Below are 14942 nucleotides of genomic sequence, written 5' to 3'. Positions count from 1 at the left end.
AGTCAAAGTGAAACTCTGCTTTGAAACTAGGTTTCCCACTTTCAGGCGAGAAAAACAACAGGATGCAACGAGACAAAGCTTTTTTAAATTCTTTTAACCCAATGTGTTCACACTGGGTTCGAGATCAATTCACTTTCAGTTCCCATAGTGCTAGAAGGTGTTAAATGCAGCTGCAGTTCATAAAGATGAGCGAGTTCTCTGTCTCAATCATCCCTCTATAAATATGATGTGAGAATACGGATTTTAAAGAAATCTGTTTTTTAAGTGATTATATTAAAATGAAGCTGTCTGTCAGAAAACTGCCAGCTCTGAAAAAAGCTTAAAAGATCGCACAAAATCAGGGACTGGATTTAAATAAACTGAGTAGTGGTTCCTTCACAATTTAAATTAAAAAATTATACACAACTCTCTTTTTGTGTGAGTATTTGTGTTGTAACATTCAGGCAGAGCATGATTTGACAGACAAACAAACACACACACACACAGGGGTGATCCACAGGGGTCTAATGAGAGCTGTCAGTCACTTTGAGCTCTGTGGAAACTGATTGGATTCTTCAGAGATCAGAGTCATTTGTTCTGCTGCAGCGGGAATCTGGTTCACGGTGTCTACACTTTACTTGGAAGAGACGACTTGTTCAGAGAAAAATCCCTCACCCCAAACCCTCTGTCTCTGTCATTCTGTCAGGGCCATGAAATGACCAGTATCGGGCTCATACTGGGTGTTTCCTCAGCCAAGCTGGGCACCATGGACATGTCAATCACCCGCCTGCTTAGCATACACATCCCTGCCTTGCTCCCACCCACCTCGACTGAGCTGGACGTGCCACACAATGTGCAGGTAAAGAGTGGCTGTGCTTGCAATCGTTCAAACATAATAATCAAAATAACCTGAGAACACATGATGCATATCTGCTGTACAACCCTGTACAAAATCAGAAATGACCGTGTATGAAATTGAAACATTCAATTCTCTCTCCCGGCTTATCTGCAGGTTGCTGCTGTAATTGGCATCGGGCTGGTGTATCAGGGAACAGGACACCGGCACAACGCTGAGGTCCTGCTGTCTGAGATAGGTGTGTGTCTGTGTGTTTGTGTGGGTGTGTGTCTGGATCGATAAACACATGAGCTGCATTGATTTGTTGATTAGAAGAAAATGTATCTATTTTTCTATACAATCTTTTCAATATTTTTTACTGTTTAAAGACAAATCAATCTATAGATCCAGAAAACAAAGGTCATATTAATCTATATTGATATGGAAAATAGGTGTTGGTTGCATTTAACACAAATTAACAAAGAAATTGTCTTAGGCCGCCCCCCTGGTCCAGAAATGGAGTACTGTACCGACAGAGAGTCCTATTCACTCGCTGCTGGACTGGCCCTGGGCATGGTCTGTCTGGGGGTAAGTGACTGAAGTCTTTAAGTTGTATTTAGAAGTACAAAATAGGGATGACTCTTTTTCCTCCGTCCTCTCTTCCTTCATCCCCTCTCTCTCTCTCTCTCCTTACAGCATGGCAGTAACTTGATTGGGATGACGGACCTGAATGTCCCTGAGCAGTTGTATCAGTACATGGTGGGGGGCCACCGCAGAGCTCAGGCTGGGGCCAACAGGGAGAGACACAAGTCCCCCAGCTACCAGATCAAGGTAGATGCACAGAACCAAGAATCAATAAACAATATTAGTGTTTGATCATTCTGATTATGTCCTGGTGAAAGCTTTACTTTATATAACACCTGTTGTATTTCACAGTATATCAACAACAATAGTAAATGACAAGTGGTACGTGTGCCACCATAACACAAAACACGGTTTCACAACTGATAGAATAGGATTAAAACGAAAAGAAAGTAATGATAACTGATCATAATCTGACCAGTTAGTTAGGTTAGCTAGCTGCTAGCTAACAGCCAGGTTTCCTTCAAGCACTATCAATCATCGTTCCAGGAAGGTGACACTATCAATGTGGACGTGACGTGTCCAGGGGCCACGCTGGCCCTCGCCATGATCTACCTCAAGACCAACAACAGGTGAGAGAAGACAAATGACCTCTTTGAAAAAATGGCCTGTGTTTAATGTGATTGCTGACGCCTGATTTGTTACATTAATGTGCTATTGTAACTCAAAATCAGGTTTCCTACTGACCCAACCTTTTATTTTCTTCTGAGACAAACCATAAAAGAAGATAATGCAAATGAAAAAGAGCATGTGGGACCTCAGATCCAGTAAATAACATGAATATATAAACTTTATAACAGACACATACTTGTAAACCGTGACTGTGTTAACGCGTGAGTTTTTATTACATTGCCAAAGTGTGGTTCTTTCTATATCCTTGAGCAGAGCATCATAACTCACCTGATGAAAAACCTCCCCCCTCCCTGAGTCCCGTTGTCACATTACGCTACAGAAGAACAGGTCTCCTCCGTCTCGTAGCTTTCTGCAGTTGGTCAAGAGGTTCCTGTCTTCTTCGAGGCTCGTCGATGTCGGCTGTCTATTGGCTCAGTGGGGGTTGAAGGACGCTATTAACACCCCCTTACCGCTTTGTGGTTTTCTCCACTAGGTCGATTGCTGATTGGCTGAAACCTCCGGACACTTGGTTCCTGCTGGATTTCATCAAACCAGAGTTTCTGCTGCTGAGGGTCAGTGTAGCACTCGCTCTGTGTATGTGTGTGTGTCTAGTCATTTTTCTCACCTTTCTCTTAATATGATATACCTCTCTCTCTCTCTCTCTCTCTCTCTCTCTCTCTCTCTCTCTCTATCTGCCCTCACAGACTCTTGCTCGGTGTATAATCATGTGGGATGAAATCCTCCCTAATACCGAGTGGGTCAAGAGTAACATACCCCAGGTGAGAAAATACACACATATGCAGACGTAGTGTATTTGAAGCTGTGATGCCACAAGTCACTATAACTCGTACAGAATTCCCAGCTGAGAGTTGTGGTTACTCTTTATGCTTGACGGCAGGTTTAATAATTTTTTCTTTTACAAATATTTCATTCGCTAATTTGCTTCAGATGTTCACACTGATTTTAAATATTTTGTCTGTGATTGTTGTTACAGAATGATCTCTCCAGCTATTTTGAGTCTTTTCATTTGTTGTCGCACACATTTGTTGTCCAGTGTCGCTCTCCAGACTCACAGAAAGAAAAGAGCAGTGATTGCTTATGGACTGACCTTCAACAGATGATTAGAAAACATGTGCCACTTATATTTATTCCACGTATATCATAAATAAGTAATTGGCACACACTTTTCAATTACATTTTTGGGTTTCCAGATCATGAGGGGGACATTTGACCCTTCAGAGGACATCAACATGGAGACAATGGCGTGAGTATTGAGATCAAATCTGCCATAATTTTTCAACTTTAAACCTGGAAATATTCTCTTAATCCATGATTCTTCTACCACCTTCTGTGGTGGTTGTAGTTTTGCTCTTCCACCATCATGTCTGAGCACCTCATGTTTTCTGTTTCTCTCAGGCAAGCCCAGGACTACATCACAGCCGGGGCCTGTATGGCTCTGGGCCTACGCTTCGCTGGCTCCGCCAACTCTGATGCGTTTGACTGCCTCTACGAGTTCGCCAGGACCTTCATGAAGATCATGTCCTTTGCTGGTACAGCTGCTGTTGTAAGTGTTTTAATTTGTATATATCAGAGTTTGTGCTTAGACCTTACAAGATGGTCACAGTTACACAGTTATGACAACAGCCTCACTAACTTATACTTTGAGATGAGTTGAACTTTGTAATTTCTTATGTTTCTCCCTTGTTCCTTCTTGCTCTTTGTGCCAACCTGTGTGTGTTTGTTCCCCAGCAAACTGGTTATTACAACCTGCAGACCGGTCTGTCCATGATCCTGCTGGCTATGTCCATGGTGATGTCTGGCACCGGGAATCTGAAGGTCCTGCAGCTCTGTCGCTTCTTCCACAAGCGAACTGGCGGCGAGATGAACTACGGCTTCCACATGGCTCATCATATGGCACTGGGCCTGCTCTTCCTGGGAGGGGGCAGGTGACATGCTCATACACTCACGTTCATACACAAACAGCAGCTATTTAAAACCTACTACACGCTTGGGGTCAAAATCAGCTGAGTAGAAAAATCTATAAAAAACAAACAAATAAATAGAAATGACAGCGCTCTCCACTCTAAGTAATAATCTTTGTTGATTTATGTGATATAAGGCACGTTATGTCATGGTACGCATCCAAGGGCATTATGTTTGGTAACTGAGATCCCAGCAGCAATATAAATCATCTATATATAATATATTAAGGCACTTTGATGAAGCAGGTTAACAGAAACGGTTTTACACAACAGATTGAGTAGTTGTTAATGCAGCAAAAAGTTATAAAATATAATAATCTCCTTCCTGTCTGTGGTCTTTTAAGATTATTTCTACATCTTAGAAATTTCTGGGTAAACAACCGGAACGGCCGAGTAGCATTTATTCTTGTTATGCTCTTATCCACTCCTGCATCAGTTGGACAAATGTTTGATTCAAAATAACACCTCCCTCTTTACAAGCCCTCGCTCTGTCACGCTCCTTGCAATGAGTGTAAACACTCATTTGAGCGATACAGTGTGTTTAGTCTGCTGGACAGTTTCCTACCTTGAGCATATCACCAACATGCAGAAATATATAAACAAATACAAGATCCTTTAAACTTATACAACATAAAAAAACTAAATTACCACTGTGAAGAGTCATGTAAAGCACATACACATGGACAAGAGTTTAGAAAGTGATCAGTGTTTTGAAGCTGCTAGTGTCACTTCTGACCTGAGGAGCCTTCGAGCAAGGCGTGAAGCATCCAAGTGTTCCTGGTATTTAGAAGTTTACTCTGGAATTCACTGTTTGATGAAGACAATGAGGTTAAATTATATTCAAGGTGTTGTCTAGAATATCACACGGTACTTGAACTGCAGCAGCCTCCGAACTGAGAACATAGCAAACCAACTGGAACACGCCCATTAGATTCCGGATGGCCGTTTCCACGAAGAACCTGGTACACCACATACACACACACACACGTCATGTGGGTGAGCCGTACAAATACGCACAAGTCTATTTTGACTGCTGTGTTCTGCAAAATGAATGGCATGCGCGCAAACACACACAAACCCAGTTCCTCTAACCACTGACCTTGGCCTGTGTGTTTTCTGATTATATCAAATGTTGCTCCACCTACAGCCACAACCAGGTGAACTTTTTTCGACTGTATTCAAGTTATGTTGTTATTTCCGACCTGCCAGCTGTGAGCAGAGCCTCGGTTTGAAGGTCATGTTGTGTTGTGTGTTTCCCACGTGCCTGCAGAGGGCGAGTGTCATGCTGGAGAGCTGTTGTTTTGCTATGTCATTGTTTTATTTTCTTACATCTGCTGGTGCTTGTTGTCCTTTCAGTCCTTTCCCCACTTTCATTTCACTGCCATTCACATGTCTTTGCTCTTCTATGCATTTTGTCAGCACTTCATTGCCGTCATTCATTTTCTCACCTCTTTTTCTTCCTTCCCATTCTTTCTCTCTCGCATTCTATTTGCTCAGTTAGTTTCTCTTCCCATTTATACCTTTTTTAAGCAGGAAACTGAAGTGAAAGTTGAGTTTTTCTTCCAACCCAAAGTCACACTTGATATTCAGACTAATTGCTGCTACTGCAAACTGTAGGACTAACAGCTCACACCACAGGCTGACAGGGGCTTTCTCGGTGGCTTATCATGTTTGCGTGGTTTTCCTGGGAGTGGTTAAATGTCCTCCCACACCAAGTCAGGCCATGTAAGGTTCTGCAAAACTTGTACGTGAAGTTAGTTTGTCAGATGTGGCCAACTACTCCTAAAACATTCAGTGTCGGTCAAACGTAGAAGACGGACTTCCTGTCATCTAATTAACGTCACACATCTTTGTGCGTGTTAGAAAAAAATGTCAACACAGCTAGAACTACGCTTCTGAGGTTGCAAAGGTCTGAGACTGTTATTCGTTTCAAACCCCAAACTGCTGATATCTCAGAGTGTGATCAAGGTTCCTAATCGAAGCAGTGCTATTTACTATAGCCATACTATAGGGTAGAGCAATGATTCCAGCTCTTTTGGGCTTTTGACCTCTTAAAACCAATCCCCATTGCCTTATATCCCCTTGTTACCAGTTGTTGAGTCCAATTTGTGAATTGTAAACTGAAGAAATGAAGAATGTAATGTTGAGGTTTTTAAAACATGCTAAACACGACTAAAGCCGTCCATTCAAGTGGAGAGCAAAGTAATTCACCTCAGTTAACGAGTGCTCTTACAAGTAACCCGTGTGCAAGCAGCCTTTTATTATCTGACCCAACTTAAAGATAACGACCCCATTAGTCAAAGTAGACACTCAGCTGGCAGCTATTACGTTTAAGAGGCGATGACGTTAACTGCAGCAGAACGCACACCTGGATTCAGTAACTTCACTTTGTGAGGATTGTTTCATGAGGACAATTTAAAATCAAACTTCGTTGTTGCTTGTGGAAAACGGTGTGTGAGTCTCTGTGTGCGAGACACAAATCAAGTAACAGTCTTTCTAATGCTTTTTGTTAGGTACACCCTGAGCACCTCCAACTCGGCCATCGCTGCTCTGCTGTGTGCGCTGTACCCACACTTCCCCGCTCACAGTACCGACAACCGGTGAGACTGACGCACACTCAAATCATTTGCAGTGAATACTTGGTTTACGTCTTGTAAATACAAACACCTGCACATGCTGGTTAGCGTCCTGAACACAACACTTTGCATCGGGAGTCACATCTCACACAAATTATAAAATGATATGATGTAATTTTATACATTTCTCATGTTTTTCCATAGTAATAATTTACTGTATACTGAATCTGTCTTGCCCACTTATATTTGACGGTAAATCTCTTTGTGCCGCTGCAGCTACCACCTGCAGGCCCTGCGGCATCTGGCCGTGCTGGCTGCTGAGCCACGTTTGCTGGTCCCAGTGGACGTGGACTCCCTGAAGCCCTGCTACGCCCTATTAGAGGTCACCTACAAGGTCGGTTCAATGAGGGCGGTGTGGCTGACACATGCAGACAAACACCTGTGAATCAAGAAAGCTTGTTTTTGTGAATGCGATATCTCCGGAACGCCTCGAGGGAATTCTCTCACGTTTTGCACAAACATTCCCTTGAGCTTGGATTTCATTTTGGGAGCCAAAAGTCAAAGGCTAAGATCATGGTGGCCTCACAAAGTATGTTTATGTTTTTCTTGAACATGATATCTGAAGATCAGATTGAAGGAATTTGGTACAAACTTTCACAAAGATGTACTGATTCCATTTTGGTGCCTGGAGGTGAAAGGTCAAGGTCACAGTGCCCCTCATGTTCTTGTGAATGTGATATCTCAAGACTGCTTGAGGATCAGTTGTCAATTGAACTCAAAGAGACTGTTTTAAGGTTTCAGTGGTCAAAGGTCACAGTGACCTTATATCAATCTGGAAAAAAAGTATATAGAAACATGTAGATGGACTCATTGGCAGGATGTTGCAACCTCAGAGCGGTAATTCGAGTTTTACAGTTTGTCACAATATTGTCGCAATATGTTACGCAACCAAGAACATAACATTTTTCTCCACCATTTGCTGGACTTCCGTATTCAGTCATGAAGAAGCTCAATTTGGACACTAGAGAATGAAACTTAGCAATAGGTTGTTCTGTTACTTAACCAGGCGGCCAGTTCCTCTCTCTACGTCTCTATCTCTGTCGTTCATTTCAAAATAACGCTCCTGCCCACCAAACCACCACGTTCTGCTTTTCATCAGCTCACAGCTTCAGTGTCCTCACACCCGCTCTTTCAGGCCAAGCTCTGTGCCTTCTCTCACAGTTTGTCCCGGACTTATTTCAAAAGTACAGATGAATTGCAGTGAAAGTATAGTAGATGAAGAGGAATCTGACTTTGCCGTTCAGAGGGTATTGTTTAATTTTGGCGCTGCTGTACCTTGACTGTTTCTGTCTGTGCGATGTTGTGGGTCAGTGCAGGATTTTTGATGCAGTTGATTAAAACCATCTATGGTGACCGTCAACTACAGACAATAGAGAGATGACAATAAGTGGAGGAGGCACTTCGATCAGGGACACGGTCGGCGGCTTAACCCCGCTGTGGATTCAAGCTGCTAGTGTTTCAGTACTTCCACATGTGACAGATTTGAAGGTCAAAGAAGGACGTTGGTGTCCACAGTGGGGACGATGCCTGACAGCGTTCCTCACTTCAATTAAATTCACAGCAGAAAGCTCAGATGGACACTACGACGTCAATTACTCGTTACGTGACTCTTGCAAACATTCATGCACATTTTATAATCTTCTTGTTAATTTGTTTTATATAAAGAATTAAGATGCAAATCTTTCATAAAATGCTGACATGATACATTTAACCTCAAGTCTTGTATTTCAACTTTCTGGTAACATTATTGTTTTCATAGGCACAAAAACCTGTTTCACTGTCACATGAACATCACCAGTTATCAGTGCTGTTGAAGATGACTCCTGCTTAACACTACACACCCACGTTCCGTCTGTTAAACACTTAATTTATTAGATTTTACTGTCTTCATCAGAATAAGTCTACACCCTCTGTGACTTGGTTGCGTTGACTCAGTAGCGCCTCTGTAATGTTCAGTTCTCTTAAAGGAATTTAGGCTTTAACAGCTCATAGCTGTACTCCAATGATTATCTGCTCTCTGATCAGAGTCATGACTCTCACTATCGTGTGCGGCCTGGGCAGAATTCTTGCCTTCACTCTTAATTTCCAGGAAGCAAGATTATTTCATCCGCCTCGCGTACGCCCTTCAATTCAGGTTATAGATCTTATCGATCAATTTCAATGCACCTGTGGTTAGATTTAACAATAAGTGAAAGTGTGAAACTGTGTCTGCATATGACCCTTTAACATTGTGTGTGCTTCGATGACGTCTTTTTCTCTTGTTTCAGGCGACCAAGTGGTACGATGAGACAACGGTGGAGTTGATGGCTCCCACCATGCTCCCTGAGCTGCACCACCTCAAACGGGTAAAGTCTGAGAACAGCAGCTTCACAGCTTTGTAGCCCAGTGGAAACATCTGATCTCCTCATCTTGTCATCATCTAACATGCACATTTTATATTTGCCTATGGTAGGTGAAGGTGAAGGGGCCACGATACTGGGAACTGTCCATTGATCTCAGCAAAGAAACACAGCATCTGCAGTAAGTGGAGCTGGGCATCAACAAATATCAGCAATTATCACAACACAACTTTTTCAAAGTGTTTGTCTCTGAGTGTTAAACCTCAACTTTCACTCATTGGTCTTTAAACTTAAAATAAATAATAATGTGACATTTTGTGTGTTAATTATAAATATTGAATAAAATTTGAATGATTATCTTGATATAATTTCCCCCAGCTCTAGCAGTAAGTAAAGAGGAAACTGCTCGTCTTTGAAACCGATGTAAACCGTGAAAAGAATAACAGAAATACACTGATCACTCAGAGATGGATAAGTAGAATCCAGGAATTCACTCTGATCTCATGTATTGATCAGGTTAATTGATCTGAGGAACCGTTTCTCTCTCCGTCTCCCTCAGGTCCATCCTCTCTCGACACGGGGTGCTGTATGTAAAACTAAGGGCCGGCCAGCTGCCCTACAAAGACGACCCTCAGGGCTGGAAGAGCCTGTTGGCCTCCACCGTCAACCACCGGAACTCGGGAGTCCAAGCCTTCAAGGTCTGTCACACGTACGCAGTCAGACCTTCAGCAGACCAGACAAACCATGTTCTCCCTTTGCTTTGTCATGTGGTCACTTGTTTTTGGAGGCTGTTCTTCTTACTACAGTTTAACTAACCCTATTGTGTGGAGGAGTAGTAATACTCATGGATACACTGAGACTGAAGTAAAAAGGAGATGGAGAAATAAACCATAACCCCTCTTTTGAAAGAAATACACACAAAAATGCCTAAGATACACATTTAAAGAAAGAAGTTTTGCACCAACAACAACAACGGGCTGTGAATAGAAGCGAGTGCAATTTAGGTGACCTCCTCCCCTGTGGCTGGCTGTTTCCAGTCTTGGCAGGTTGTCACTACAGGTTTCACCAGGCAGCTGTGTGGCTGACAGACTATTACTGGTTTCCAAATGGTCTTAGTGTATGCTGTCAATACACCTGCAGGTCCACAGAACACGCGTCATTTATTCCACTCGTCCTCACTGTCCTTTCCTCCCCCTTTCATCTTTTTCTTCTTGTGCATTCATCTTTCCTTCCTTTCTTCCTTCCCTTGATTGCATCTCCTCGCACACTTCTCTCCTTTTGTCTAAAAAATCTTTACCTTATTCTCTTTTCTTGTCCTCGACTGTCTTTGTCTTGTTTCTCTATTCTTCCTTTGTGTGTTTGTGAATCTAAATAATTTTACTCTTTCCTCATGTGTTGTTTTTTTCCGCAGCCGGAAGCCATCTCAACATTCACCTCTGAGCCGGCCCTGGTCTCCTTTGCCGAGTTCTTCTGTAAAGCATCTGAAGGAATGAAACACGTGAGTTTGAGCGAAGAGAAATAGACAATTAAGGATTCAGTTCCTTGCCCAAGTGCACTTCAGCATGCTGACTGGGCGAGCAGGGGATCAAACCGTCAACCATCTGATCAGTGGATGACCCGCTCTTCCTCCTGAGCCAAGGCTGATGTGACTTTCACTATCAGGGCAGGGCCATGAATATCTAAACAAAATGTAATCTCTGCAGCAATGTCTTTAAAGTCATGTTCTGAACATGAAAAAACTGATTAAATGTAAAAACAAACCGTTGATAACCGATGCTTCATCTGGTTAATCACTTGACTCATATTCAGTAATAGTAAAGAGGCAGCCTCCTCACACCTCCAGGTTAATTGGTTGAGTCGCTGGCTTCAGCTTTCACAGTGAAAAGGAAGAAAATTTGTAATTTTCTAGCGTAACTGTCAGTAATTGAATTTAACGACAACAGATTTCAGTGATGTTTATCAGTTATTATCAGTCCAGTGACACCAGCTCCTCCTCCTCCTCTGCATCTCCTTGTTTATTTAATGTCAACACCTTCTTTCCTTTCACATTTAAGATGTTTTGTTTCCTGGCAAGTAATTGCAAGATTCTTAGGTGTCTGGTTTTTATTAATGTAGCTTTAAATAAACATGTCTAGACTTGCCAATCTCCCCATGTCTACTAGATGTGAATGATAGATGGCATTGAAAGTATAGTGTAGTTGTTAGTTTGTACAATTTCTAAATGAGTACACCTTAACCTTCTGGCTGAGTTCAGATTATTACTTTATCTTTTAAGGAAAACCAAGTGGTTTCCTTTTACTGATTTCAAATTATCACTTTGGATTTTGTGACATACAAAGGCTGAATTCCATGGTCAGGTTTCACAAGTTGCTTTTTTGTCCCCATTCCATTGCTTCCAGTTTATTTAGATGTCATTTAAATGTATGAGTTTTGTGTATAGGAAAACTGTCCCAACAAAAAAAACCCACAAACTTACATACCCATGATTGAAAAACAAAAATGACTAGTTTACATCACAGAGGTTTGAAGTGGCTGTGTAAACCAAAGACTTTATATAAAGCTGGATGACATGAAGCCAGACCATGATTAACAGTTCCTTGTGTCTGGCTGCAGTATGAATCAAAAAACCCACCTCCTCCATGTTAGTTAACCGGACATGGACTAAACCTTTAGGTAGTTCCCACACTGATGGTAGGTTATGATTGAAAGCTGAGACAGACTTTCGGATCGATGGAACTCGATACACAGCTCCACACCACAACCACTACTGCACAGACACTGGCTCCAAATTACATTCCACACGCGCCTCTTTGTCAGTGTTATCTATTTATTGTTTTAGCTTCAGTTTTTATTCAATAGGAGGAAATGGAGACATGTCGTTGGTGTTGAATTACAGCCTATGGCGTACAACAGCATGTGTAACACCTAGACCACACAGACTAACACAATGTGTGCTGTGTTTGTGCAGAGGGAGGAGACTCTGGTGTTGTTCTCGGCCATGTTGTACGAGTGTGTGACACAGGAGTGTCCAGAGATGTTGCCCACATATATCGCTATTGAGCAGGTAAAACACACACACACACCCACACACACACACACACACACAGACATCTTAGTTTCATATCTTGACATAATTTTATTTATAATAAATAATAATAAAGCCAATGTTCCACTGGATAAATAAGTAAACGCTGTGAAATTAACTGTAAATTGTCTGTAGGTTGATTTTAATTTGGTAGGAAAGCTGCTGAAATTTTGAAATATGCACTTACTGATATTCTTAGTTATTAAAACCTGACGTCACTGTCGGAGATAAACATCTGATCTGCACATGCAACAATTTCTTTCACATCCTGCGTCTCCGCTGCTGTGTGTTAGGCGGTCGGTGCTCTGCGTCGGGGGGACCTGCTGCAGACCTTCCCCCTGTGGCAGCTCCGTCTGGTGGTGGAGCTGTGGGACGGCCGGGTGCTGCGGGCCGCCGCCAACCGCCACGACGCCCTGCTCACCTCCGAGTTCCTGCCCGTCATGAAGAACATGGTGGACGCAGCGCTGGACAGCTGGCTCCAAGGTGAGGAGGGGAGGGAGGGAGGGAGGAGTCTGTGTGGACAGATGGGTCATGCTGAAATAACTGAAAAATCTGACTATAGTTTGACCCATATCAAGTGAAAATATAAAAAACATTTTCATATATATTTTATCTAAATTAAACAGAGATCTAAATGAAGCATCACTTATTTACACAATTAATATTTTGCCTTTGGTTCAAGAAACCAAGTGTCAGGTGTGTCTCTGTGTCACTGCTCGATGATTTCCCAGGCTGGATGTGTTTCGTCTTGTTTTCCTGGACTGGGTGTAGCAGGCTAATGTCATAGTTTAGAAATTAAACAGGCCGTGTGTACACTCAACAAACACACATTCCAGCCCTCACATGAACACACACACAAGCACACACAAGCACACACAAGCACACACAAGCACACACAAGCAAACACAAGCACACACAAGCAGACACGCGCGCACACACACAGAGGCGTGGGAAACAGGTGTCGTGGGATAAAGCCTGTGATCGTGTAAACAGATCAAACTTCTCTTCACTGTCATGATTCATGGAGACGCTTGTTGCTTGCAGACGAATCCAAGAACAAATCACACTAACTCGATCTCAAGCATCAAGAATGTTACTGTTCTCTGGAGCTCCCCCATGAATCCCACTTGGTCCAAATCAAACCTTATTATTTTTATTCTCCTCTACTCTTCAGATGTTAACAAAAACTATGTATTTTCAGATTGACAGATGTGGATTATGTGTGAGAGGAAACTTTTAAGTTAGAACACCTGTCTAAAATGTCTTCAATACATAACTTCAGAACAAATTAGTTTCTTGCATCTTGAGTCCCATCATCAACTCATCAATGGAAAACGTCTTTAAACCGATTTTTTACGGCTTCTTTTATTCATCTCGTGTTAAATCAGAAGCGAGTTTTGTTTCCATGGTTCAGTGTTAAATTTCTCTTGTAAACTCAACTGTTTGTTTTAAGTTTATCAACCTGGTAAAAAACACATGTATGCAAATAATCACTGCAGGTAATCTATTACACAAACACTCACCTATGAATAAGAAATACTTGTTTGACCCGTGTGGGTTTTCTGCTCTAGACAACAGCGCCGTGCTGAGGTCCTACCTGAGGGGCGAGGCCCTCCCCAAGGACACCCAGTCCATCACGTTGGCCTGCTTCCTGGTGTACCGCTCCATCCCCTGCCTCAGGAACACACACACACAGCTGGAGGGTGAGACTAACAATACCATCACCGTGTACCAGTGTGTACAGATACACAGGAGATTTGCATGCAAACGCTCAGTACACAGAGCAGGAGTTAGACTCCATCGTGCACTTGCAATTCTGAGGTGCTTCCCTTGATTATATATTAATGTCCTGCTTCTCCATATTTCTTCTTTGGAAATACTTTTTGTAGCAATGCATTGATCGTGTAGGAGGCACAGCCGATGCTTCTGAATACAGGCTGTGTGAATTTCTCTTGATTTAGTGTTTTGATTCTTTCACAGTATTTATATTGCACCAAGATCTGCTTTAAAATCTCAAAATACATAGAAATCTAACTTTTTACAATATGGGGACTTAAACTTAAGGATCAGAGTGCTACTTCCACCACTGAGGATGCTATAATAGAGTCTTCTATAACCAAAGACCATCCCAACAACTTGAGTATACAGAACAATGACGGTTGTACTCCTGTAGCAGTGATGTTGACCTCATCTGAAGCTCTGTCCTCTCTCCCTGCAGGCTGCAGCTCACTCGGGGACTTGTTGTCACGCAGCAGCCGGCTGGGCATCCCGCTCAGGGACCTGCTCAGGCTGGTGCCCGTCCTGCTGGGCTCTGCGTTGAATCCACAGACACTGCCGGGCTTCCCTCTGCACGCGTTTTGATACCGACGCAGTTCACAGCCTTATGCTCCCGCTGCGAGCACAGGTAGGACAGATAGCTGATACCTGCAGGTGTTTGCAGCAAGTGGGACAAGATGTGACTATAAGACGTCCTCGCTGCATTTGTGTGGCCGCACCTCCACCAAGTAGAAAAAACTTTGTTTCCATCTGAGCCTCAAAACAGATCTAATAAGATTTAAACCCTTTGTAATATAATATTTGTATGTAGTGTTTTTTTTAACAGTGTAAAGAAAGTTTAGGCTTCAGTAATTATGCCGTGCAGAAGACAGTTCTCTGGTGCCACATGCCAAACGGGGACTCGTATAGTGGATGTCACTCAGAAGTCCAGCGGGAGGCAAAGGACAGAAACGAGTGCTCAGTGCAAAATGAAGACTCTCCACACTTCAGGCTGCTGTCCTGTGAACACAGGAAAACTGAGACAAGACAATAAAACTGAAAAGAACGTGCACACTT

General features: G+C 42.6%; 1 protein-coding gene and 1 long non-coding RNA gene across 2 annotated transcripts in view; one reads left to right on the top strand and one right to left on the bottom strand.

The window, feature by feature from the left end:
- The window catches only part of anapc1 (anaphase promoting complex subunit 1), a 32641-nt gene extending 17699 nt beyond the window's left edge, over nt 1-14942 (top strand). The window contains exons 34-53 of the mRNA XM_062400847.1: nt 686-838; nt 992-1073; nt 1311-1402; nt 1511-1645; nt 1946-2028; nt 2562-2640; nt 2773-2847; nt 3280-3332; nt 3485-3632; nt 3818-4014; nt 6564-6650; nt 6903-7020; nt 8954-9031; nt 9139-9206; nt 9585-9723; nt 10437-10523; nt 11994-12089; nt 12404-12593; nt 13682-13813; nt 14329-14942. Of these exons, the coding sequence (XP_062256831.1) occupies nt 686-838; nt 992-1073; nt 1311-1402; nt 1511-1645; nt 1946-2028; nt 2562-2640; nt 2773-2847; nt 3280-3332; nt 3485-3632; nt 3818-4014; nt 6564-6650; nt 6903-7020; nt 8954-9031; nt 9139-9206; nt 9585-9723; nt 10437-10523; nt 11994-12089; nt 12404-12593; nt 13682-13813; nt 14329-14471 (2235 nt within the window). The 3' untranslated portion in view covers nt 14472-14942. The remainder of the gene's footprint in view (nt 1-685; nt 839-991; nt 1074-1310; nt 1403-1510; nt 1646-1945; nt 2029-2561; nt 2641-2772; nt 2848-3279; nt 3333-3484; nt 3633-3817; nt 4015-6563; nt 6651-6902; nt 7021-8953; nt 9032-9138; nt 9207-9584; nt 9724-10436; nt 10524-11993; nt 12090-12403; nt 12594-13681; nt 13814-14328) is intronic.
- LOC133966091 (uncharacterized) lies at nt 3190-5633 on the bottom strand. Its single transcript, XR_009923918.1, has 2 exons — nt 4787-5633; nt 3190-4000 (listed from the first exon to the last, which is right to left on the bottom strand). It is a non-coding gene; the product is annotated as an uncharacterized LOC133966091 (long non-coding RNA).

The sequence above is a fragment of the Platichthys flesus genome, chromosome 12, assembly GCF_949316205.1.
Source record: "Platichthys flesus chromosome 12, fPlaFle2.1, whole genome shotgun sequence".
Taxonomy (NCBI): Eukaryota; Metazoa; Chordata; class Actinopteri; order Pleuronectiformes; family Pleuronectidae; genus Platichthys; species Platichthys flesus.
Note: the sequence above shows the minus strand (reverse complement) of the source record. Positions and strands in the feature narration are given on the sequence as shown.